This window comes from Narcine bancroftii, chromosome 3 (assembly GCF_036971445.1).
Source record: "Narcine bancroftii isolate sNarBan1 chromosome 3, sNarBan1.hap1, whole genome shotgun sequence".
NCBI classification, from domain to species: Eukaryota; Metazoa; Chordata; class Chondrichthyes; order Torpediniformes; family Narcinidae; genus Narcine; species Narcine bancroftii.
The window spans coordinates 166,991,450-167,016,905 of record NC_091471.1 but is presented as its reverse complement, the minus strand read 5'-3'; the positions used below and the strand labels follow the sequence as shown (position 1 = coordinate 167,016,905).

Below are 25,456 nucleotides of genomic sequence, written 5' to 3'. Positions count from 1 at the left end.
CAGAAGTGTGGATTCAATGCTTGCGGACTCTGCCAGCTCGAGTACTTCGATGTTGGTGATGAAGTCATTCCAATGAATGTTGAGGATGGAGCGGAGACAGCGCTGATGGAAGCGTTCTAGGAGCCGTAAGTGATGCCGGTAGAGGACCCATGATTCGGAGCCGAACAAGAGTGTGGGTATGACAACAGCTCTGTACACGCTGATCTTTGTGTGTTTCTCCAGGTGATTGTTTTTCCAAACTCTTTTGTGTAGTCTTCCAAAGGCGCTATTTGCCTTGGCGAGTCTGTTGTCTATCTCTTTGTCGATCCTTTCATCAGATGAAATGGTGCAGCGAGGTAGGTAAACTGGTTGACCGTTTTGAGTTCTGTGTGCCCGATGGAGATGTAGGGGGGCTGATGGAGGACCTCAGTTTTCTTCAGGCTGACTTCCAGGCCAAACATTTTGGCAGTTTCCGCAAAACAGGACATCATGTGCTGGAGAGCTGGCACTGAATGGGCAACTAAAGTGGCCTCGTCTGCAAAGAGTAGTTCACGGACAAGTTGCTCTTGTGTCTTGGTGTGAGCTTGCAGGCGCCTCAGATTGAAGAGACTGCTATCCGTGTGGTACCGGATGTAAACAGCGTCTTCATTGTTGAGGTCTTTCATGGGTTGTTTCAGCATCATGCTGAAGAAGATAGTAAAGAGGGTTGGTGCGAGGACACAGCCTTGCTTCATGCCATTGTCAATGGAGAAGGGTTCGGAGAGCTCACTGCTGTATCTGACCCGACCTTGTTGGTTTTCATGCAGTGCCTCTACTTCCTCAGGAATTTACGGAGGTTTGGTATGACATCAGAAGCTGGCAAATTTATTGAGGTGCGAGGTGGAAAATATGCTGACTGGCTGCATCATGATCTGGTATGGAAACATCAATACCCCAAACATAAAGCCCTCCAAAAGGTAGTGGACACAGCCCAAAACATCACAGGCAAAACTCTCCGCACTATTGAGTACATCTATGGGGAACATTGCCATCACAGACCCACACCAAGCAACACACACTCTGTTCACACTGCTGACATCAGGAAAGAGCTATAGGTGCCACAAGACTTGCACCACCAGGTTCAGGAACAGCTGCTACACCTCCACCATAAGACTTCTCAATGACAAACTCAGAGACTCATTTGTCACTTTATTGATTTTATTTTGTTCCATCTGTATTTCACAGTCAGTTTATTCATATTCATTATCTGTTTACATTTACACTGTGTACAGTTTATTTTTTGCACTACCAATCAGTAGTATTGCAGTGACTGCAGGAAAATGGAATCTCAGGGTTGTATGTGATGTCATGTATGTACTCTGACAATAAATCTGAAATCTAATAGGTCACTAGTTAAGCAAACTCCAAGGAACTTGGTACTCTCCACTCTCTACTATAGAGTTGTTAATGTGCAGTGAATAGTGGTCATTCCTGGTCCTCCTGAAGTCCACGATCACCTCCTTTGTCTTGTCCACATTGAGACTCAAGTTGATACTATTGCAAATGATTATGCTGCAAAAGGAGAATTTCAGCAAAAAAATTTCACTTTATCTGGTCGACTTACCATTTTGTGTATTACAAAATCTTTCCTGTAGATTCCAATTATATCTTCATCATGCCTTCTGATTTTCCACAAGTCTGTTCACCTCCCAGATCACTACATCTGAGCATCTTTCTCCTGGGTATTCCAAAGCCATACTGCCTTCTCCCATCTTGAGGGCAATCATTCTCCACTATGCATTAATGGTTTGGTTGTAGAGAACACCAAATTCCTTGGTGTGCATATAAAGGATGACCTATTCTGGACCCACAACACCTCATTAGGAAGGGACAACACTGCCTCCACAGTTTGAAGAGGGCAAGGCTACCAGCCTCCATTTGGACAACATTTTACAGCACAACTGAGAATGTCCTCTCTGGCTGAATCATTGTGTGGTATAGTAGCCGCAAAGAATCGGACCCAAAGTCGATACAGAGGTTCATAAAAATGACTGAGATCACTAAGGTCTCCCTTTCTTCTATTGACAACATTTACCAGGAGCATTGGGCTCAAAGAATTATAGAAGATCCTTTCCATCCAGCACACAGTATCTTTGACCCACTACCATCAAGAAGGAGGTATAGAAGCATTAAAATCTGGTCTGCCAAGCTGGGAAGTAGCTTCTTCCCAGAGGCTAGGAGACTGATTAACAGTATTAGGTAACTTAGTAAATCATCCCAAAATGTTTATATACATTTTTTTAATTATATCTTTCTTTATATGTACTGTGTTGAGTGCTTAACTTTAGTCTCCTGTACCTTTATCCCGATGGTAGCAGAGTGAAAAGGGCATGGCTTCGATGGTGAGAGTCTTTGAGAATAGAGGCTGCTTTTTTAAGACACTGCCTCTTGTAGATGTCCTCGATGGAGTGAAGCCTGGAGCCTGTGATGTTGCAGGCTGAGTGAACAACCCTCTGGAGATTTTTCTTGTCCTAGGAGTTGGTGCCTCTATATTAGCCAGTGATGCAAGGTCTCATGCTAAACCTATAGAAGTTTTCAAGAGTCTTTGGTGACATACCAAATCTCCTCAAACACCTCAAAGTATAGCCATGGGCAAGCCTCTTCATGATTAAATGGAAGCTCCAGGACAGATCCTCAGAGATGGTGACACCCAGGAATTTGAAGTTCTTGTCCCTCTCCACTACTGCCCCCTCGATGAGGACTGGGTCGTGTCCCCCTGACTTCCTCCTGAAGTCCACAATCATCTTCTTGGGTTTGCTGACATTGAGCATAAGGTTGTTGGCAATGCCACCACTCAATGAGCTGATCTATCTCCCTCCTGTACACTTCCTCATTGCTGGTTGTGGTTTTGCCAACAACTATGTTGTAATTAGCAAATTTGTAGATAGCGTTGGAATTGTGCCTGGCCACACAGTCATGGGTGTATAATGATTAGAGCAGTGGGTTAAGCACTCATCCTTGAGGTGCACCTGTGTTGATAATCAGTGAAGATGAAACATTGTTTCCAATTCATACTGACTGTGGTTTTCTGATAAAGAGATCATGGATCCAGTTGCAGAGGCCCAGAGTTTGTAGCTTCTTGACTTGCACTGAGGGAATAATGTTGTTGAAGGGTGAGTTGTGGTCAATGAAGAGTAGCCATATGTATGAGTTGCTGTTTTCAAGGTGATCCAGAGCTGAGTGGAGAGCCAGTGACTTTGTGTCTGCTGTGGAGTGATTGGGACAATAGGCAAATTGCAGTCAGTCTAAACCTTTGCTTAGGTAGCCTCTCAAAACATTTAATCAAAGTAGAAGTTAGTGCTACTGGGAAATATTCATTGAGGTAGCTCACTCTGTTCTTCTTGGGCACCAGGATGATTGTTGCCCTTTTGAAGCCAGTGAAAACCTCTGCGAGTTGGTTCGCGCAGATTTTCAGTACCTGGCCAGGTACGCCGTGAGAGATGACCGTTCACCCTCTTGAATAATGTTTGAGATGTCATCCTCAGAGACAAATATCACAGAGTCCTCAGTTTTTGCAGGGATTCTAGCATTCGTTGTTTGGTCTCCTTCTCAAAGCGGCCATAGAAGGTGTTCAGCTCATCAGGTAATGAAGCATCACAACCATCTATAGTGTGCACCCTCGCTTTGTAGGCTGTAATGGCCTGCACTCTCTGCCATAATTGGCGTGCGTCAGTCTCTAGCTTCCCCCGGAATTGTCACTTTGCTTCAGAAATGGCCTTCTGCAGGACGACCTGGACTTCTTGTAGATATCTAGATCCCTGGACTTAAACTCAGGTTGTGAATCCGCTGATTGATCCAAGGTTTCTGGTTGGAGAACACCCGGTATGGGCACACACTCATCCACGCAGGTCTTGATGAAGTTGGTGACACCTGTTGCATATTCGTTCCAGTCCTACAAACGCGCCTCCACCTCCCTCAACCATACTTTGGCCGTCTTCACTGCTGATGCTGTGGTCTTCAGCCTCTGCTTATATGTTGGGAGTAGAAGATGATCAGACTTGAGGTGTGATCGTGGCATGGCTCGATAGGCATTCTTCATGGTGGTGTATCAGTGATAGAGTGTGTTGGTTCCCCTGGTCTCACATGTGACGTGTTGGTGGCAGTTTGTCAAAGACTTCTTCAGGTTGGCCTGAATGAAGTTATTCTCACCATCTTCTCTCCCTATAGGTGCAACTTACAGTGTTCAAATTACCCACTAGCCAGCATATTGTTGGTATGTGAAAGGAACCCAAAGTACTCAGAGGAAACCCTTGTGATTAGAGGGAGATTGTGGAAACTCCACGCACATGCCAAATTGAACCCAGGTTAATGGAGCTGTGAGAAAAAAGCTCTATTAGCTGCACCACTGTCTTTATCAGAATCAAAGCTAAATTGACAAGGTGGTTCCAGGTTTTCTGCTCAACTCAGAATCATCTCAAATGTTTCATTCTCTCTTTTGTTCCTGGATAATATAGCTGTTCCCATCCAAGTTTCATACAATAAATGTGGTGCCCTTGATAATACCGAGAACAAATACTGCAACTTTTTGAGTCTGGCCAGCTCGAAGTACACCAGCAAAAATTAATCAGGTGAAGTAGCAGATTTCTAATCCTAATCTTTATAAAATAAATGCAACAATCATTGAGCAAAATATTGCATAACTTATGGATCTTATTATTAAATATTACTTCACCTTGGTTGTATTTATCTTTCAAACTACTCAAATTGGAGCAAAAATCATATTAGGTCTCTTCCTGTTTCCAGGAACTGCAGAACTCAAAGACCATCTATTATTAAAGAAAACCACAAAGCCTTGATTGTTTAATCTATTTAGAAGGATAGTCAAATAGCATGGAAAAAGACCTTCAGCCCACCAAGTCCGCGCTGACCAAGACTCAACCATTTACATTAATCCTACTTTTTATTCAACCCACTCATCAATCCCCCACAGATTCTCTCATCTACACACCAGCAACAATTTGCAGTGCCCAATTAACCTATCAATTTGCATGTCTTTAATATATAGGAGGAAACTCACATAATCGCAGGGAGACTGCAAATTCCACATGGGCAGTGCCAGAGGTCAGGATTGAACCAAGGCCCCTGGGCCTGCTGTCCTTCAGGAGAACTAGAGCTTCTCCTGACCTTGTGGAGTCACCTCAATCCTATTGTGATCATTTAAAGGCAAAACAAAGTTAACTAAATAATTTCTTTAAACTGTTATTATGTGTTAACTGACACAAACCTTTCCTGCAAAATCTATTGGAATATTGATACCACAGCATACTAGTTTTCCTTAAAGAAGCCTCTTCACTTCATAACATCATTAGAACTTTCCAATTTAAGTTTTTAAATCAGCTGGCCTAATATCTCTACAGCACCATAATGCTGTTGGTTAATACAGTTTTTTCAAATCTCTTCCTTTTTGGAAACAGATGAATTTACATGATGGCAATACCACAGTAGAAATATTTCATGTTTAATGATCATTTAATCTGAGAGACCATTATTTTGGTTGAGCATAACATAATCCTGAACTGATTTGATCAGTTAATTCCACAAAACAAAAAAGGTTCAGTCACACTCCCTACCTTTAGGTTATCTGCTGTTACACCAGACTATTCACCAATCCCAGAGAAGAACCTGGGTCAAAAGTGGGAGGTGGGTCTAGTTCTTACAAATGGGAGTATCATAGGCATGACAAGCTGTATTGTCTCATTCTGCACTGTGGAACTCTATAAAAAGATAAACAGGCACTGAAAGTTTGGAGACATGCAGTTTTGGGTTCTGATATTCACAAACAATAACATCCAATCATGGAAGCCAAATAATCTATCCAAAGGCCAACAATTGGTCAACAAGTGCCCTTCAAAGAAAGCAAGCTATCGACCTTACCTCATCACTCCTATATCTGACCCTCCTCCCACACCAATGTGAATTAGTTTTAATAACCCTCTTCAGTAACCTGAGTCAACACAGTTCTGTAAAACTTGCCTCCACATTCTCCTGGCAACTGGAAATTAATGCTGGCCTTATCACTGATGGGAGATTTTGGTTTCAAAACGCACCAGAAGAAGGTTTGTTTCAATACCCAATCTTGGCAGATCAGGAAGATTTCAAGTATTCCGTGGCTTGTTTTAATAATGCTTTTGGAGCATTCACTTCCATCTTAAAGTGGTGTCGCTTCCAAAAAGCACATAGGTTAGTAAATGCCAATTTCTTATCATCCATGTATCCACTGGCCTCTGCACATGCTTCTTCCCAGTCTCCTAGCCACAGGTCTAAGCTGTAAGGTAAAACATCATGAGATGGGAATGTGTAAGGAGTTACCCTGTACAGGGCTGTAACAAGATGTGAATGCATCCTTGTACTTACAAGATAAGAGAGACATTGATGGATTGAGAGGCAGGAAGCTAGCAGGGAAAGGATAGCAACAGTTTTAGTCATTGGACAAGTAATGATATGATGATGTTCTAAGCACGTATCCAAGGGTATAAAAAATCACCATTTTGCTGATAACGGCAGAATGCATTCTCCGACTAACATGGTTAGTTGCAAGTGTTACAATCCGGTAATAAAGAACAAAGAACCCTGATTTCGACTCAGTCTGGTGTTTGTCTCACTCATTCATGAACAAAGCAGACCTAACAAAGCACACCTTAACAGTGTTAGAAACATCACCAGTCTGGCCCTTGGTAACTTCAGCTGGCTCAGGGTCACATCGTGGCAGGCAGGAGGAAAAATCTTTTTAGCAATGATTCCACCAAATGGACTACCATCAAGGACATTATTACTTAAGGATTCATAATCACCAATAAGGACAAGCACTTTTACAGAAGTCAAATTTTATTGCAAAATCAGCAGTTTTTTAAGCCTTGAAATCCCTTCCAGTGAACGGGTGGCTTCAATTGAATAATGACCAGTTTAAAACAAAAGTCGACTTGCTGCCATTAACTTCAGAAATAAATCCCACTGAAGCCTGTATCAAATAGGCTCTAATAAATATTCCATCATTGCCTACTAATGGCCTGTGTGTTGGATTCTCTGACTGCCCTTAAGTGCAGACAGTAGTCACATCTAATGACAAGTCTTAATCAGGTATGTAGGGGCATAAAATATATTCAGACCAGAATGTTTACTAATAGAATGTGACCTCAAAATAACAAGTGACAACTCTAGAAAACATAACCACCTTTGTAAACAATAGTACCATTGGAATCACAAAAAAAAGTTCTGAGCTTTAGTGCCACCCAGTACTGTTCATGGGTGTTGTTTTACACGGTTTATTAAATAAACCAATAAATGTGAACACAAAACAGGGACATATTCAAGGTCTGAAAATTCCTACCCATGCTATAATCATAATTGGTGGTTATACTATAGACATAGGCACAGCTGCAGCCTTACACTCGTAACCATGATGCAGTGAAGGCTATTTAACAGAAGTGAGCATAGCCAAGGCAAGAGATTCCACTCATTCACTCTGGTCTAGGTTCCTGTACATTGGCTACCAAACAAGGGCTAGTGTGATCTGGACAAGTTGCTTCACACTTCCTGAAATGAAAACATTTTTTTCCAAACATTGTGTTATTAAAAAAATAATGGGCATACTTACCATGTAATTCTTTGGGTTTGTAGCACTGTTTCTGTGCTCTGGTAAATTGGGAAGTGAGATTTATATTCTGATATTCCCCGTTAACACTGCAATTCTAAATCACTGCTACAAACCTTCTCAATAGCTGCCTGAAAATCAGTACACAGTACAACTGAGTATTTCCCTGCAGTGGTATCGTACAGTACTATGGAGTGCCTTGACAAATAAAAACAGTTTCAGTAAGTACATGCTGAAGTAAATGCGAAATCCATTTTAAATAGAGTGAGACAATCGTCCAAAACAATAATAAATTCATTTACATGTAAATAATTTTTGAATGATTATAGTTGTGGTTCAATGTCAATTGATAAACAATTTTTTAAAAAGCACGTTATAGGAACATATTTATGGAAAGACATTTCCACTTACAAACTATGAAGTGCCTAAAATGTGAGGGAGAAACACAAATAGATGATCATACCACAGTCTGTATGCAGCTCTGCTGTCATGAGGTCCTGGACAGTGAAGAGTAGTTTCCCATCATTACTACAACATGTTATATATGGGATGGGGTGTAATGAAGCCGAGGACACAAAGATATAAAGCAGCCACAAGGAAGACTAAGTCCTTGCAATGTGCAAGAGCAAGAGTGAAAGGAAGAAAAGAGAAACAGAAAGGTCGAGGATCACTGAAGCAAAGCGGTTACGTCCCACCCATCAATACATATTGTATAAATCAGGTATGTCATTTTAAAAAGGAAACGCTGGACTTAAGTTTTGGGGTTCATAAGAAATTTCCTATCTGACGGACAGACTCATCAAAATGCCTGTCTTGGAAGTTTCCAGTCAGCAGTACCTTACCCAAATAACAATTGCGCAAAAACAATTCAATTAGACTTGGAAAGGGTTGGCATCCAGCTTGAGACGTGCTGCAATCACATCTAAAGTGGAATCATGTCAATTGATGAGCCGTTATATTTAGGACTGCTGTTCAAACCTACACCCTACTAATTATGGAGATTTCTTCACCATACTCATCAGTTTACTGGATTGCACACTAATGGCATAAACACACAAGATAAGGATTATTAGAAATGCAGAGTTTGAGACCCTTGTGCCCTCAAAAAGCTTTTTCCAGGGCAGATTGTTTGCACAACTTGAATGCAGGAGCCAAATAGAATGGCAGTCAACTGCCCCTCCCCTCGCATTCAGTCCTCGCACAGATAGAGAGGCATCAGGTGGTATCCTTTCAACGTGCAACCCTTTGATTTCTTTTATTTCTGTCCCCAAATTTTTCCAGAGCAGTGACCTTTTTGCATGCTGATATCATCCAGACCAATGACTCCTCTCTTTTCCTCTTGAATCCCTTTGAAGATGACCTGGGGGTAGAAGGAGAGACCAGGTGAGAAACGACTGAAGAAGACCATCCATCTCCTCATTCCTGTGAAAACCAGTTCCATGATCTGAGCCTTTGGTGCTTATATTGGCTAAGCCTCTTTGCAGCTCAACTGTAAAAGTTTGCGCGACTTCACCAAATGAACCACGTTTCACCTCACACTGATTTCTAAACAAATATGTCCAAACCTACCAAGTGTGTCCTCTCCTTAGTTTTTCATTCTGATTATAATTTTAAAGGCTAAATAAATATTTTCTTTGCAGAATTGTGCAGTTTTTCCAGGACTGGGTAAAGAAATAGAGTGCACATAAAGCTCAGTTTTGTTATGCTAAACTATGCTGGAATAGATAGCAATCTTTTTGGCATCAAACTCATGCGGTGGCTCAACTAAAACAATAAAAGGGGGTAAGTGTTGATTTTGAGGGAGTTGTTCTGTTCGTCAATGGGGAAATAAATATTTTGATCTACTTACACCTGTCCCAATTAAATCTCAGATTTCATTTCTTGTTCAAAGACATCCATTCTCCAGAGTGAGTTTAAAAAAAAGCAGAAATAACGGTATGAAATTTAATGAGTGGCAGAAATGCTGGTTATATGCTTAAAGAAAACATGTAATTGAGTCTCCAGATGGGATCTTGGAGGAAGTGGTGATGCGATAATCTTCTGATATTCCTGATTTTGGAGGTCCCAGAGAAATGGAAAATGGCATCTTTTATACCTTTGTTGAAAAAGGGGTGCAAGGACAATGTTTGGTTACCGCAGGTTAACTGGATAAACCCCAATACTGGGGAAATCTTCTGAAACAATATTTAAGGAGGAAAAAAAATAACAGAAGAACTCTAGATTTCTTCATGCAATCTCATGTTCAATTCACCTAATTAAAGTTTTTGGAGCCACACAGGAGCCCAAAGATGCTGAATCTGAGGTTAAACACAATCTGCTGGAGGAACTCACTGTGTCGAGCAGCATCAGTGGGAGAAAAAGAATGGTTAATGTTGCAGGCTGGAACACTTAATCAAAACTGAGAATGCAGGGAAGAGAAGCCAGTGCAAAGAGGACAGGTTGGGAGGAGCAAGACTGGAAGCCATGTGGGATTGGTGGACCAGGGAGAGGGAATGGACAGTGGCAGAAGATTGGTAGGTGCTGGACAAAGGGAGAGAGAGGCAAGAAAAACCATAGAGGAAGATGTGTTAAAAAAGATAGAGGGGGGCTTAGCATACAAAGGGAGAAGGCAAGAATGCTGGTATAAAATGAGGTCAGATGGAACCAATTTGGGAATGGAGGGGAGGGGTGGAGAGTAGAAAGATTTGGGAAAATAGGGGTGGGAGGGGATTTTGAATTTTTAATGTGATGGAAGAGAAGGTTAATGAAGAGATTGTAGTAGATGTGATCTATGTGGGGTTTCAGAGGGTGTTTGGCAAAGTCCAATAATTGAGGAGTATAAAATAAAATGGCGGGAGAAAGAATGAATCATAAAATTGACAAAAATATAGTGATGAAGAGTCACTTGGCAAGATGGCACATGGGCAGATTTCAGATTTATTGCCAGAGTACATACATGACATCACATACAACCCTGAGATTCTTTTTCTGCAGGCAAAGCAGAATGGTAGTGCAAAAAAAATGTACACCATATACATGGAAACAAATAAAGAACTACACTATAAGCAGGTAACAAATTAACAAATGTAAACAAACTGATTGTGCATACAGAGAGAATAAAAAATTAAATAAATTACACAGATAAGCTTCCTTAAATTTGTCCCTGATTGAGTTTGCTGTTAAGGAGTCTGATAGTGGAGGGGTAGCAGCTGTTCCTGAACCTGGTGGAGTGAGAGCAAACCAGTTCAGAAGCCAGTTTTTACTATTATCTATATGTTGTCAGGGCACACCGCTTTAATGTTTCACCAGTCTGCAGAAAGTTACGATCAAGATAAGAGAACAAATGTTTATCAAGTGTGCACAAGAATGTTTTCTCAGAAGCATGCACATTAATAGTGTGATAATTCCTGTGAAAGTTTTGATCAATATGCAAAGCCCATCGATGTGTGTTGACTGGAAATCTGCTAATCTACACAATCAGCTGCCTGCTTTATTTTGTCACCATATCATCTGATTTTTCTCAAAAACACAAACATTCCTACACCAATTCCTATTCCCTTGGGCAATTTTCTAACTTTCACCCAGCTAATGGTGTATTTTTGTAGTTAGCCTTGGTGTTTTTGCAGCAATACATTGGAGTTAATATGTGCCCAGGTAGATTCCTGAATCAGATTTTTGATTAACGGTTGAGAGAAATGTCAGCCAGAGAAGCTACTGCAAACTACTACCATAGCGAAAACACAGACATGATGGAGGAATCCAACAGGTCTCACAGCATTCATAGGAGGTAAAGCTATATTACTGACATTTAGGGCCTGAAATCCTTCCTCAATGTATGCAACAAATCTTTTAATTTCGCCTCTCAGGCCAGACAGTCCCGTGTAAATCATCCATGCTTCTGACCCCTTTGATACAGCAAACAATTCGGTGAGAGACTTGCATTCCACCAATTCTGTGCTCTTGTGCACCCCGATTATCAATGGGTTTTCATGTGCCTATATATCATGGTGAGATCTTGGCTCAATAATGGAAAGAAATAGCCACCAGCTCCTGGAGTAGGCCTCAGAAAGGCTCTTTTGTCTATTTTTCCTACAAATATCCCTAGAATTATTTCCAATTGCAATACCTTTAGCAGATGCAAACCAGTGCATGGTTTTCCACAGCCATCAAAAGCATATCTTGATTAGGCTTTCTCAGACCAGGTGTTGGCATAGAAACACAGAGACAGCTGTTGGTGTGCACATGGCTTTGTGAGTCTGACTAAATATAATTTGACTTGATGCTCTCCCCTGCACACACAAAACAAACCTATTCTTGCAAAAAAAACTCATTTTCCACTATTCTCTTTGTATCATATAAGGGGGACTTTTTGCAAGTTTGTAACTCAGTAAAGTAAATGTCAATATTTAAGGATAATTAATGGCAGCAATGTTTCCCACCAACCATATCTGACCATCTTCTACAACCTCATCACAATGACATGGACATTCTAGGAACAACAACTTATTGGGGACAGGGGTTTGAGTCACAAGGAATTTTATCCTTGGTTCAATATTTCTTTAAACTTAGCAAAAGGGAGGGTGGATCTTCTGCCTCCTATCAACTTCCACCTCACCCTGACATAAACACGGCACATCGGAAGAATACGAAGCCATCAAGCTATCCCAGAAACAATGATGCCCATAAAAGTTACCAGAATTAAAGACTGCTGTGATCCTCACTGAGCCCTGATTTGTACTATTGAGAGCAAAAGAAGGGAAAAATGTTTTTGCCTTATCTACGTCATATCACCACCTGTCCTTCCTTCTAGTGGTTTGAGGAAGGTAAGATGCCTCTAACACATCATGACCCATTCACTAACCACTTAGTTGAAACATAGAACAGATAAAGCTGGTGCTCTGAAGTTCTTGTGTTGGCTGAGTGCACTCAGAAAATGTGTGCCACTTGTTCTGTATCTACTCCAATACTAATCCATAGTTTTTACAGTCCCACAGCTTTAAATTTAACAGTACTCACACTCTCAAGTCCCGGCCCTCTTAGTGTGAACCGACTTGTCCTCCAGCCGTGTGCTCTGTTCCTCTCCCACAGCACATGCCCATACATGCCGCTTCTCTTCACAAACACCTGGATCTTTCCAGCAGAGTCTCCCGACAACTTATGCCTGAAGGTAAGACAGAGGTTGCCTGCACGTGTCATTCGACCCAGCGCAAAGAGAAGATGGGCGGCCTCCCTCTGTTTGTGGTTCGACACGGGAAGAGAAAGATACCAACCACGACCTAAAAACACAGCCAGGAGAAAATGTACAAGGGTTGCCATTAAAATGGGACAAGCAGGCATGACCAGTCAAATCGGAGAAAGAATCAGCTTCTCGTCTTGATGTCCCACAGCATTTATCTGCCAATTAAGTCCTTTTGGCAGGTAGTCAGTTAGTACTATTTGCAAAAGTACTCAGCAAGGTCTAACAAATGGCATTGTGATTAACAACATAGTCATCTGTTTTAGTAACTTTACAGATTGGCACCACACCTCCTTTAGATAGGTTCTAGGGAATTTTTATATCCACTTAAGATGACAGCGGGGGCTGAGGTTTAACATTCTGCCTGAAGGATGGTCACGTACTGCTCTGAATGCTTCAGCCTAATTCAAATTCTTGCCCCTGGAATAAGACACAAATGCTGTCAGGGTGAAAGCCATCAAATGCTCGGACCTAATAAAAGCATTGGGTCTGAATGCTGAGCCAAAAATAATTATCTGCATGTTTACTAATTGACATGAGGATGGAGTTGTGATCACTTTTTTGCCAGTCCTGAATACAGCCTACCTTTGTTATTATAGTGATGCATTGTGAGATATTTCCTCATTTGTAAGATGCTATATAAATGCAAATTTTATTGCAGATGGAAATAATGTGGCAGGAACAAAATTCTAATTTAATTAATGTACTAAGTTTCTATGTGTTTCTGTTTTGTTGCCCTTGTCGCAAGAGGTGACTTGCAGTGATGCATCGCACAAAAGAGGCTGAAATCTGAATACAGGTTGACTTTCAAAGAGGCATCTGTGTAAATGCCTCAGAGCCTACCCTCCTCGATAAAGGGGAAAGTGGAGAGGCAAGGTTTTTGTGTATTTTTTTCATAACCAGCAACATCACAAACAGATGCTCGAATAAAGAGCTTTGAAAAATGTATATGAGTTGAGTGGTAAAAACAGATTTAAGATAAATTAAGTTTTTATACAGCACCTTTCACAACTGCAGGACCTCCCAGTGTGGTTTACAATCAATAATCTACTTTTGAAATGTAGTCATGTTGCAGAGATTGGCAAAAGAACCAGGGAAGATTAGGAGATTTTTTTATTTCTTATTATGACTTAAAATTGACTGTTTTGAAAGGGGAGGGAAGGCAGAATCGATATTAGCTTTCAAAGAAGGAAGAGGGGCAAATATGCTCTCTCAAAGATTTGACAGAGATACAATGGATCAAGTGGTCCATGTATTATAATCACATGATTTTGTGCCTAATTTAAAACTTATTGTCAACAACTCGTCAATGTGCCTCCAATTGTTTTCAAATGCTGCCAGATCCCTTTTGCAATTTTGGTCCATTGTTGCCCAAGCTCACCCTGTCTTTGTTCTTCATGCACAGCAGCTGTCAGCCAAAACATCACTACATTCACAGACATAGCACAAAGCTCAAATTTGTCATTTTGAAGACGCAAACTATTCAGCTTTGCAGGGACAAATGGCTGGTTTTATTTAAGCCTAATCACACCTAATGTATACACACAATAATCATGCTAAATGATCCATGAAGTGAAACATGACGAAGGGCTCAGGTCCAAAACGTTGGTTATATATCTTTACCTCCTACGGACCCTGTGAGACTTGTTGAGTTCCTCCAGCATTTCTGTGTTTTCACTAAATGTACCTCATAAATCTCTTCTCATTTATTTCATGCCATCTTACCAGCATATTCTTCTGTTCCTTTCTCTCTCTCCACTGCTGATATAATTTCCATAACATTCATTACCACAGCCATTTGAACTATTCCTTTTGGTTCCATATTCTAATCACAATGTTTAGAAAATGCTTTTCTGCTCAGTTTCCATTGGTGACCATATCTTTGGACTGGGCCTATAAAATTGAATTATTTCTAGGCCTATCAAATTATTGGCCTCCTTGAAGAGACTTGTCCTCAGGAATTGCCTATGGTTCATTCAAGGAGGTTTTAAAATGTGCTTCTTTCTTCCAATTATTCTAGGAAGAGTGTGGACCTTCTGTTAAAGCATACTTGTGAACATTTATTGTACTTTTTGACAATTATATATGGCGCCCAGTTTTGGACTGGGAGCATGAAAAGGAATTATTTTAGATTTCCATCAATACATTCCTCAGTTTATCTTTTGCATACTTTTTTCCTGTTTATTGGAGAGGGTCATTTGACCCATCCATGCTGTGCAATTGCAGGATTGGGTAAATATTGCAAGGATTTCTTACCTTCCTTGTACTTGTATAAAAATGGTTCTGCCATTATCTCATTGCTATTTACAAGATTTTGATGCCTGCAAATTAGTTGTGTGTTTCCTTCATTACAACAGATATTGTATTTTCTATGAGTAAACAACAAGAAACAGAGGGACTTAACAGGTCAGGCAACAGCCATGGGTCAAAATAGTCAACATTTCAGGTCGGTCGGTCCCTTTATTGAGACAGCATTGTCTATGCTTTGTTGGATATGAAGCACCCAGAGATCTCAGGGTTGTAAACACCCAGCAGTGCAGATGGAAATTTGGACTTGAAGCTGAACTGTAATCTGAGAGATGACTGTTTACACTAAAATATAAGAACAGAGTTAAAATCCTCTCACTCAATAAGCACATGGAAAGGAAATCTAGTGAAGGTAAACAAGAGGTCTCCAGATGTTGGGGTCCAGTGCAGTAAAGTGCTGGAGAAACTAAGCAGGTCACACTGCATCCATAGATGGTCAACATTTCAGGCCTGAGCCTTTCTTCAGGTATGGTGAAAATCAGGCAGATACCTGAATGAGAATGTGGGGTGGAGGGTTTGATAAGCAAGGAGCAAGGTGATAGGTGGAAAAAGAGAAAGGAGCTGAGAGGAGATAAGGGAAGGGCTGTAAAATATGCCTTCTGATAGGAGAAGGAAAGGAAGGCTAGGGACATGCAGGTAGGGAGACAGAGGAATGAGGAAAAAGGAGAGAACTGAGGGAAGGGGGTCACCAGAAATTGATGCAGTCTGGTTGGAGACTGCCGAGGAGGAATATAAGATGTTGTTCTTTCAACTTATGAGTGGGTTCAACCTGATGGTACAGGAGGCCATGGACAAACAGGTCAGTGTGGCAATGGGTTGTGGTTTGCCACTGGGAGGTCCTTCCCATTGCAGCAGACAGAGGAAAGATGTGAAAGGATGCTTGTACTATTTCTATGTGTTTAGAATTAATCCATTAACTGTAAAAGCAATCAATTAAAAGGGGGTCTTTGTTAAGATGTTACTATAATCAATAATAATAACTAGCTGTTTTGAACTAATGTTGACCTGAATTGATCCCCTGCCTGCTGTGCTACTGTGAAATGTTGATGTATTTGGGAGCCATTGAAGCTGGTATCCAAGTGATATTCTCCAATCAACGAGCACCAGCTTTTCCCCTGGACCCCATATATCATGGTCTATGTCACCTGGAGGGTTGTGTGAGTGTGTAGTTAGACACAGAAGCTGAACAGGGACGTCAAACATTTTGATTTGTCTCTGCATCTCATTGACCTTAGTGTCTGCCCTCATTGGCCTCCTGCTGTCTCACTTAATTTGTTCTGCATACCTGTCTAAATTATAGCTTCCCTCCAGTGCTCTTCTGTCAAGGGTATTCTCACAATTCACTGTTGCCATGCAGGCTTCGCATGTCACAATTTATTCTAGCTCAGCAGCGAATGTGAAATTCAGATAACTCCTCAGTTAATTCAGTTAGTGGAACCTTTCAGCATTTACAAACTGCTGTTTATTTCAGATCTGGAGTTCCTTTGTCAATATGAGGAGATGAATCCTCATCTCCCGTAGATCTATAGCAATTTTTAGGTTTATAGCACTTTTCGATGATAAGTGATTTTCTAAAACACTTTGAAGGAAGTTAAAACTTTTGAGGTACTGTGAATGCATAATGTAAGGAACATGGCAGCCAAATTTATCCATAGCAGAATCTGGTTAAAGTTAATTATATTGAACAAAACTGTATCTAACATTCACAATAAATAATGAGATAGGAGCAAAAGGAAGTATATCATCTAATTCAAAATAATTTTATACCTTTTACTAAAGATAACCCTTTTTTATAAACTTGATTTCATAGCAGTATTAAAAGATTTCATAGCAGTATTAAAAGATTGTTATGAACAAGATCATTTGATGTTGTTTCAACAGTTAAGAAATAAATATGAAATTATTCAAAATACACTTTTTTTTGCTATCGTCAACTTAGGAGGTACAAACAGGAAGAATTAGGTCCAACAATGTATTTACCATCTTATAGAGACTTGGAGGTTGTTATTAGGAGAGGTTACACCAAGAAATGTATTTCTGCAATGTCTTTTTTATTATAAGCAGGTGCTATTAAAAAAGAAATACATAAATCTAGACAGAAATGGGGGGGGGGGTCAACTTAAACATTACAATTGATGAAAAAAGATGCATAAAACTCTGTCAAGATTGTATAGCTAATGAATCTTGAGCTAAACACAACCTGCTGGAGAGTCAAGGAGCTTCAGTGGGAGAAAAAGAATGGTTGATGTTTCAAGCCAGAGAAGGGTTCTAGCTTCCACTGATGCTGCTCAATTCTCTGAGTTCCTCCAGCAGATTGCATTTAGCTTCACACATCTGCATCTACAGTTGCCTGTGTGTGTCTAAAGTATCTTGAGCAATGGTTCCCTTGGGCCCAAAACACAGCGAGTAAAATTGCTGAGAAGTGCATATGCTAAAACAACAAAAATGTCTTCTTCTATAATTATTGTTAATGAACTAAAATGTGACTGGCCACAGATTATCATAAAAAAGCAAAAGAAAATCCTTTTGATTTCTATTTCTTGTGTCTGTCTTCATTTTAATATTCTCATACTTCTGCTGAATCACTCCATGTCTATGCTATTGCACACTCTGTAATCTCCAATCCTGAAACCCTGCAAGCATTGAGCTTCACAAATGAAAGCCCTTTAGTCATACTGTGCCAACTGATTATAAGCTCTAAAATTCCTCTCCTGCACGACCAACTCTCCACAATTTCACCCCCTCCTCTTTATTTAGTTGTTTCTCTTTCAGTCAATCTTCATGATAACTGTTACTTTGTTTTTAAGTCAATATTTAAGTTTATTATTGGGTTAATTTCCTCACTTTTTGTCCTCCTGCCATATATTTGAAAGCTAAGCAACAAAGAATTTACCTGATTGTTCAGGAACTCGCTCCCAGTGAAGTCCTGCGTTTTTATCCTGCATCCATCCACACATCCCATGGTCAAAATTGCAGCTGTTCACCAAAATATCTGCCACAAACCAAAAAAACACAGTCATCTAAAGGAGAACCATGGTCTGTCTATTGGTGGTTCCGGGTGCCAGTGATCCGTAGGAGTGAACATAAGCATCATGCACTGCAAAACTGAGGCCACCTCCAAATTTGAGGAATAACACTTAATATTCCATCTGGACACTCTCCAACTAGATGGCATTAACATCAACTCCATCTTCCATTAGGTCCCTCTCCTCCAGTTTCCCACCCCTTCCCTCTCCATTCAAAGACCTATACCCTCTGTGATAGATTTGTTCTACTATTAATCTTTAATTATAAAATATATATTTCTTAGAAAAGTTAGCTTTTGTGATTTTGGACACAGGGACACACAGAAACCTTTTTGAAAGTCGAAATGTCTGTTGAGCCATTGTTCTGCTGGAAGCCTGTTTTTTTTTAATACTTTATTTTAAAATTTTAAAACCACAATAACATCAATTATAATAAAATTCATATACAGAAAAATATGTGGATAATAACAAACCTCCCACTCCCTCCCCACTAATACCCACCCTCCTTCCCCTATATCTACCACTAAAGAAAAAAAGCATCTATATATATATATATATATATATATATATACACATATATAAATATATAATTCAACTATTCAGCTATGAAACCAAAATGTCTCACCAGAACGGATTGAGAACTTAAATCTTCAAACCAAGAATTTTCATATATGGGCTCCATATTTTTACCAAAAAAATTATATTTGTCCATCAAATTATATGTTATCTTTTCAAGAAGGATACAAAATTTCATTTCAGTATGCCATCTTTGCATTCCTAGAGCCAAACCAGATTTCCAAATAATAGCCAAGCATTTCTTAGATACAGACAAGGCTAAATGTAAAAATTAAATTTGATACATAATCAATATTAATTTTATAGCAATCATCTGAATATCTCCTAATAAAAACAACATTAGATCAAACAGAATTTTCCAAAAATAATTTAAATTGTATCCAAAAAAAACTTAACTTTAGGACAGATCCAAGTCGAATGAATCTTTACCACATCTAAAACATAAATCTGAAGACATTAAATTAAACCTCTTTAATTTTCGAGTGGTTAGGTATAATTGATGTAAAAAATTATATTGCTCTAATCTGTACCTTACATTTATAACCTTAGTCAAATTATCTTTACATAAATTCCTCCAAACATTTTCATCTATCTTCCTATTTAAATCAGTTTCCCATTTTAATCTTGATTTATGAATATTTGGTTTAGACATTTTACTTTGTAATAATTTATATATCTCAGAAATAAATTTATTTATATCTCCTTTAATAAGTAATAACTCTAAAGCAGATTGTCTAGGTAATTTTAAACTATAGCCCAACTTTTCAATTAAAAAAGCTTTTACTTGATAATAACAAAAAAAAGTATTAATAGGAATCTCATATTTTTCCCTCGTTCGATTAAAAGATATAAATTTTGCCACTTCAAAACAATCTTCAACATTTTTAATCCCCAATTGATTCCATATCTTAAAAAAACTGATTATGCTGGAAGCCCGTTTGCTTAAAAAACCTGCTAATTCAAAAATGCAAACAGTCATAAAAGGCTTGTGACTGTTCTCCTTTGAGAACTAAAACAATAGGTGTTTGTTCAGGAGCAGGTGTGTACCTGTGCTGCCATTCTGCTGGTTAGGCTTACAGATAGGCCATAGTCCATTGGCTCAGGATTCATACTTTTGAAGGGAGGAGGGATGGGGTTGTTTTGTTTATTCCTTTTCATTTATTTTATGTATTTGTGATAGTTAATTCTTGATACTTGTTTGACGACAAAACTAAAATAAAATATTTTAAAAACGAAGGCATTATGAACTTCAAAGACAGAAATGATGTCACGTGTCATGTGATTGAGACATTAAGGAGAAACATATTACTGAACGAGAGGCATTCTGAGACCAGAAAAAGCCTGGTCATCTTGCAGTTTACACAGGATAGAAGCAGTTGCTTGGCCATCCTGTCAGTAACAGAATTGAAATACAGTAACCATAAAATATATTGTTACATGTTACTCCTGGTTAAAGAACAACACAGAATAAGCGGCTTTTGAAGGAGGAACACCACTTTTGACTGTCTCTTTATCTTAAAGAGGGCAGTTGCACTGTGTCCTTTTCTTTTCGGGCATTTTGTTCAACCTTTGTCTGGGTTTGTGAAATCATCATGGAAGAAAATAGCCACTATGGAAATAAGGGCAGATTCATCATGTGGAACACAGATTATAAAATCTCCATGCAAGAGAGAAAATTGTTCATATGAAGAAACATTGCTCTGAACACAACTCTACAAGAAATTGGGGTGTTTTAAAGAGGTCTGATGACTTGATGTTTCAAAATACTTCACAATTGCTTTTGAGCAACAATTGAAAGAAATCTGATGCCTCACACTTATTCCACAATTGCTTTTGAACAGCAGTACAAAAGACTACGTTTCAACATAAAAGCTTTCTGAGAATGAACTTTGAAATCATCGCTTCAGAATCAAACTTACACTGTAACAGTTTTGGTTTACTCCCGCCCCCACACACACACTTGTGCATAGTGGGGTTGTTAGAGTTAAGTTTAGAGTCAAGTGAGAAGTGTTGTGTTATTAATAATTAATGATAAAATAATATTGTTTTGAGAATACCATTGTCTTGGTGAGTTTTCCATTGATGCTGCTTTAGTACATTATACCTTCCCATCACTTCTCATCATTTTTCTCTTCTGCTCTCCCTCCCATATCTACCTATGACCTCTTACCTGTGCTCCTCTCCTGCCCTCCACCACCATTTTATTCAGATGCCTGCCTGCTTTATGCTGATATCTTGATGAAGGGCTCAGGCCCAAAACATTGGTCTGTATCTTTATCTTTACTACATAAAGAACACTGCATGACCTGCTGAGTTTCTCCAGCATTTTTGTGTAAACTACAATCACAGCATCTGCAGACTTTCTTGTTTAACTCCAAAGGCACGTCCAAATCGGATGTGAGCTTATCAGCAAAGAGGGAAAGGGTGAGGCAGGGCCTTTGCCATCTAGAGGAGAACTTTGTTATTATTGTGTGGCTGCACTGAAATACTGATGTCTTAAAGGAACCAGCATCTTCAAGTAATCTGAGCTTCTTGCCATTTTAGGAAAAGATCCCTCTGGGATAGTGCAATCATTTCAGTTCGGTTATATAACATGGCTAATGCTTAACATCAGGCAGGGTAACCAATCAAAATTGTGCATTATCTCATTGAGTCAGACCACTTGCAATCAACAGCACACCTAAATAATTAATTCAGAAGATACATCTACTAATTTGAGCCAAACACAGTCACAAGAGAATGATGGTTGAAATTATTTAGAGTGGGTTCAGCAAGTTTTGCCTGAAGCATGAATTGTTCACCCAGTAGAGGTCTCAGAGGAAAACAGATTAAACAGTCACAAACAAATTGAAACACCGCAGACTTTTGAACAGAGCTCTACAAACTCCAGCATAATCTGTTTTTTGAATGTTTTGTTGAAGACTTGTAATCCTCAAATCCCAATGAAAGTGGTTAAGTCATTGAGAGAGTATTCAGGGGCAAGTGTGACTGATATAATCGGAATCTGAACAGTACAGGTTTGGGTTTTGGCATGGATAGCTACAAATAGAAACTGATGTTTGGTCTTGTGTGTTAAATGAGACATAGTGGAACAATGAGTGGAGACACTGCCTCACATCTCTAGGAACCTGGGCTCAATCCTGACCTCACTGTCTGTGTGGAGTTTGCACGTACTCCCTGTAATTGTGTGGGTTTCTTTCCACATATTAAACATGCATGGCTCAGTAGGTTAATTGACCACTGCTAGTTGCCCCTAATTTGTAAGTAACAGCTAGAACTAGGGGATAATTGAAGGGAATGTTGGAAGACTAAAGTGGGTTTGAAGAGGATACATGTAAACATGGATGTTTGGTGTTTGGCACAGATTCTGTGATCTGAAAGACTGTTTCTGTGCTGCATTTCTCTAACCCAGATCTTGGATTGGTTATGGCTTTGCCTTTCTGAGAATTTAATATTCCCTCTTTGAGGCCTTCCCCGCTTGCTTTGGAAACCTATAATTATTTTCACAACGCGATCACCCTTCTCTTCAACTCCATCCAGTTCTTTTACATTTCAAAAACAGATTACTAAACAGTAAATTCCAGATGAAACCATAGCCTGGGAATTTCAGTGCATAAAACAAGTCATTTATGCCAAGAGCTTCTTTGTATTTTATTGCAACATTTATTTCTATTGGAAAATTGAACCAGTTCTGCCAGCACAATTCACCCCAGAATGGTTGATACTTTTGGGGCATAATTTGTGTAAGTGAAGACATTGTAAACATGCACGTTTCTGTCCTAGCAACAGAAATTGGTATTGCTTTTAATGCAGTAAAATAAGGAGAATAGATAATGGCTAAATATTAATTACAGGGTTCCCATAAAGACTACAATGCTCAGTTTTCTCTATTCTTTAGCTTTTAGTGCTCTGCATATCCCACACAGCATTAATGGATCTCACAATGCTTAATGCAACTTTGAACTGAACAGGTTCATGTTGTGCCTTCTGAGCCCATGACTGGCAGAATGTGTGGATCCATCCATCAAAAACGTGGGCAAGTAATAATATTGGAAATATTGTGTGTAAGCTGCCACCTCTCCACCATCAAAATCCTCAACCACAAACTCAATCAAGGACTTGTTTAAGGACCCTTACTTTTGCACTTCATTGATTTTTTTCTCTCTATCTATATTGCAGAGTTTGTTTACATTTCTTTATTTGTTTACATGTGTACGTTGAGTCAGGTTTTTTTTTGCATTGCCAATAAGTGGTAATTCTGCCTCGCCCACAGGAAAAAAAATCTCAGGGTTGTATGTGATGTTATGTATGTACTCTGGCAATAAATCTGAAATCTAACCCAATGAAATTGTTTGTAATTTAATGAGAATGCTTGCTCTCTCACTCTCCTCTTCCCCCCCCCCCCCAACTTCAATAAAAGACCACCACTGTTAGACTGAATGCTAGTGACTAGAACAAAGAAATAAAAGAAAATGTCCACATTTCTGTCAGGCAACCCAATGAAGCTTGGCACTCTGCATTCCATTTGTAAAGGTTCTCTTGTAAAATTAACCAATGCCAATCATGCCAAAAGTTCAGTGATTCACTTAATTCAAATCAAGATTGAGAATCTTATAAACCATTCACTTTTTGCAGACAAGGGCTATTTGCTTTTATTTCACATACTTGGAGTCCTACCTGGAACAAACACTGTGTGAATGATAAGACTGGAATAAATACCTTGGTCGTCTCCAGCACCATTTTCTTCTGCAGTAATTCCCTCTTCAATGTCATCAACATCAAGCAATGCCCCAGGCTCACGTGGGACTGCAAAATAAACGAAGAACAGTTAGAAGCAACTCAAGAGTAATTATGTTCACATATTCCTAGTTGCATCATTGGTGAATGGGTAAAAATGAATCATTTTGAATGTCCTGCACACATTTGATCTTTTTGCCATCGAAACAATGCCAGACTGTGGAAAGCAAAACAGCAAAGCATTCCATTCAATGAGTCCCTGTTAGATTATTATGTGTGCTGATGCATCCTGCAATTAACCACCTGCTTGCACCATTGTAAAAAACTGAGTTTGGGCAGGGTAGGGCAGGTGGAAGCAGGTTAATTTTGTTCTTGCCAGCAAATGCCCACTTCTTGTGAATGATTAACTCACAGAAACAGAAAGTTCTTAACAACTAGACAATCTACTTCTGTCATGTTGATTGAGAAGCAAATATTTGCAAGACTTCAGGGGAGGACTCCTTCACTAATCCTCAAAATAGCTCCAAAGGATCTTCATACTAAGGCATTTTTGAAAAAAAAGATGCAGCATGGAATTATGCTATAGAAACACGATTCTTTTGTTCTCTCTGGAATATGGAAGGACCTATCCAGTATTTACAACATATTTTCTTTTACTTCAGATTTCCAGTATTATGCCTCTTCTTTTTTAATATTAGAATTTTTTTCCTGGGCTCTCTGATGACTGTCTTTGTCTAGTCAGTTATGAATTCCACAGGTTAGCAGGATCCTTGGTTTGATCTCTGACTTCAGCAATGGTAGGTGTAGATTCCCAATCACCAGCTAACAATTTCTTTTGGAACGATACCGAGAAAATGTGAGACAAGACTGACTCCCACTTCCCTTACAACTGAGTTCAATCCACCAAGACTATGTCTGTTCACAGAACAATCCAACTCACCACTACTTTTATCTGTAATCTATTCTTCCCTACATTCCTGCCAGATATCCACCCTCCCTCCAAAATACACCTCTCTATTACACACTGGGGGAAATTTACAATAGCCAATTAATCCACCAACCCATCCCCACCCCTCTCCAAGCCTTGGAAAGAAATGGAAGTGCCCGAGGAACAAGGACCTGACAGCGCCAGAGATGGCAATTGAACCCAAGCCCATAGAGATAAGAAAGACCAGTTGAACTACAGACCATGCCAAAACAAAATTGAAATACTGTATATTAAAAATTTTCTCAGCATTTTTCACAACCTCAGGACATCACAAAACATTTTACAACCCACAAAGATATTGGGAGATCTTTGCTATAGAGACAGAGACACACAGATAGAAACAGGACATTCAATTGCACCTATCCATATAAATATCAACTTCTTGATCATTTGTTCCCTACATTCCCAAATAAAAACTCCACTAATTCCCATTTATAAAATGCATTTGCTTCTCTTTAAATACCTGGTGGCATCAAAGGCTATCTCTTTGAAAGAATTCAGACTTAGCGCAGTACTGTTAGAACCCTGTCAGTGAGGTCTGCTGACATGATAAGTATATTTTTTATTTGCTTTCTCCATATGAGTTTTGTTGCTATATTACCTCAAGTTTAGAAAACTCTCTAGCACCCAGAGTGGGTTGTATTTCTAGAGTTGGGAACCACTATTTAAGATGATGACAAAGGAACTTTGGCATTATGTGAAAGAGTGGGTGATCTGAGCAAGGGCACCACCACACATTGCAGTCCACTGAATTTTTAATATCAATTACACACTCCAGATCTCTGCAATGGGACTTGAATATCAAACCTTCTCCCACACTGATCCAAGCCTGTACACCTGGACAGGTTGGGTTACTGGGCAAAGACCCTAAACTGGAAAGGACATCAAGAACATCTTGTGGTAAACAATGAGACAGTTAAATAAGGATAAAATAAATATGACCTGCTCTACAATTCCATGTTAATTCTTGACACCACATTCTTGAGGATAACAAGAGA

At 39.4% G+C, this 25,456-nt stretch overlaps 1 protein-coding gene across 2 annotated transcripts in view; it reads right to left on the bottom strand.

Annotated features, from left to right (window-relative positions):
• Window positions 1-6,825: 6,825 nt before the first annotated feature.
• The window catches only part of npnta (nephronectin a), a 62,804-nt gene continuing 44,173 nt past the window's right edge, over window positions 6,826-25,456 (bottom strand). For both annotated transcript variants that reach the window (XM_069925746.1, XM_069925747.1), the window contains 4 exons: window positions 23,453-23,539; window positions 18,025-18,123; window positions 12,605-12,864; window positions 6,826-8,969 (listed from right to left, as the gene is read on the bottom strand). In XM_069925746.1, coding sequence (XP_069781847.1) covers window positions 8,865-8,969; window positions 12,605-12,864; window positions 18,025-18,123; window positions 23,453-23,539 — 551 coding nt within the window. In that variant the 3' untranslated portion in view covers window positions 6,826-8,864. The remainder of the gene's footprint in view (window positions 8,970-12,604; window positions 12,865-18,024; window positions 18,124-23,452; window positions 23,540-25,456) is intronic.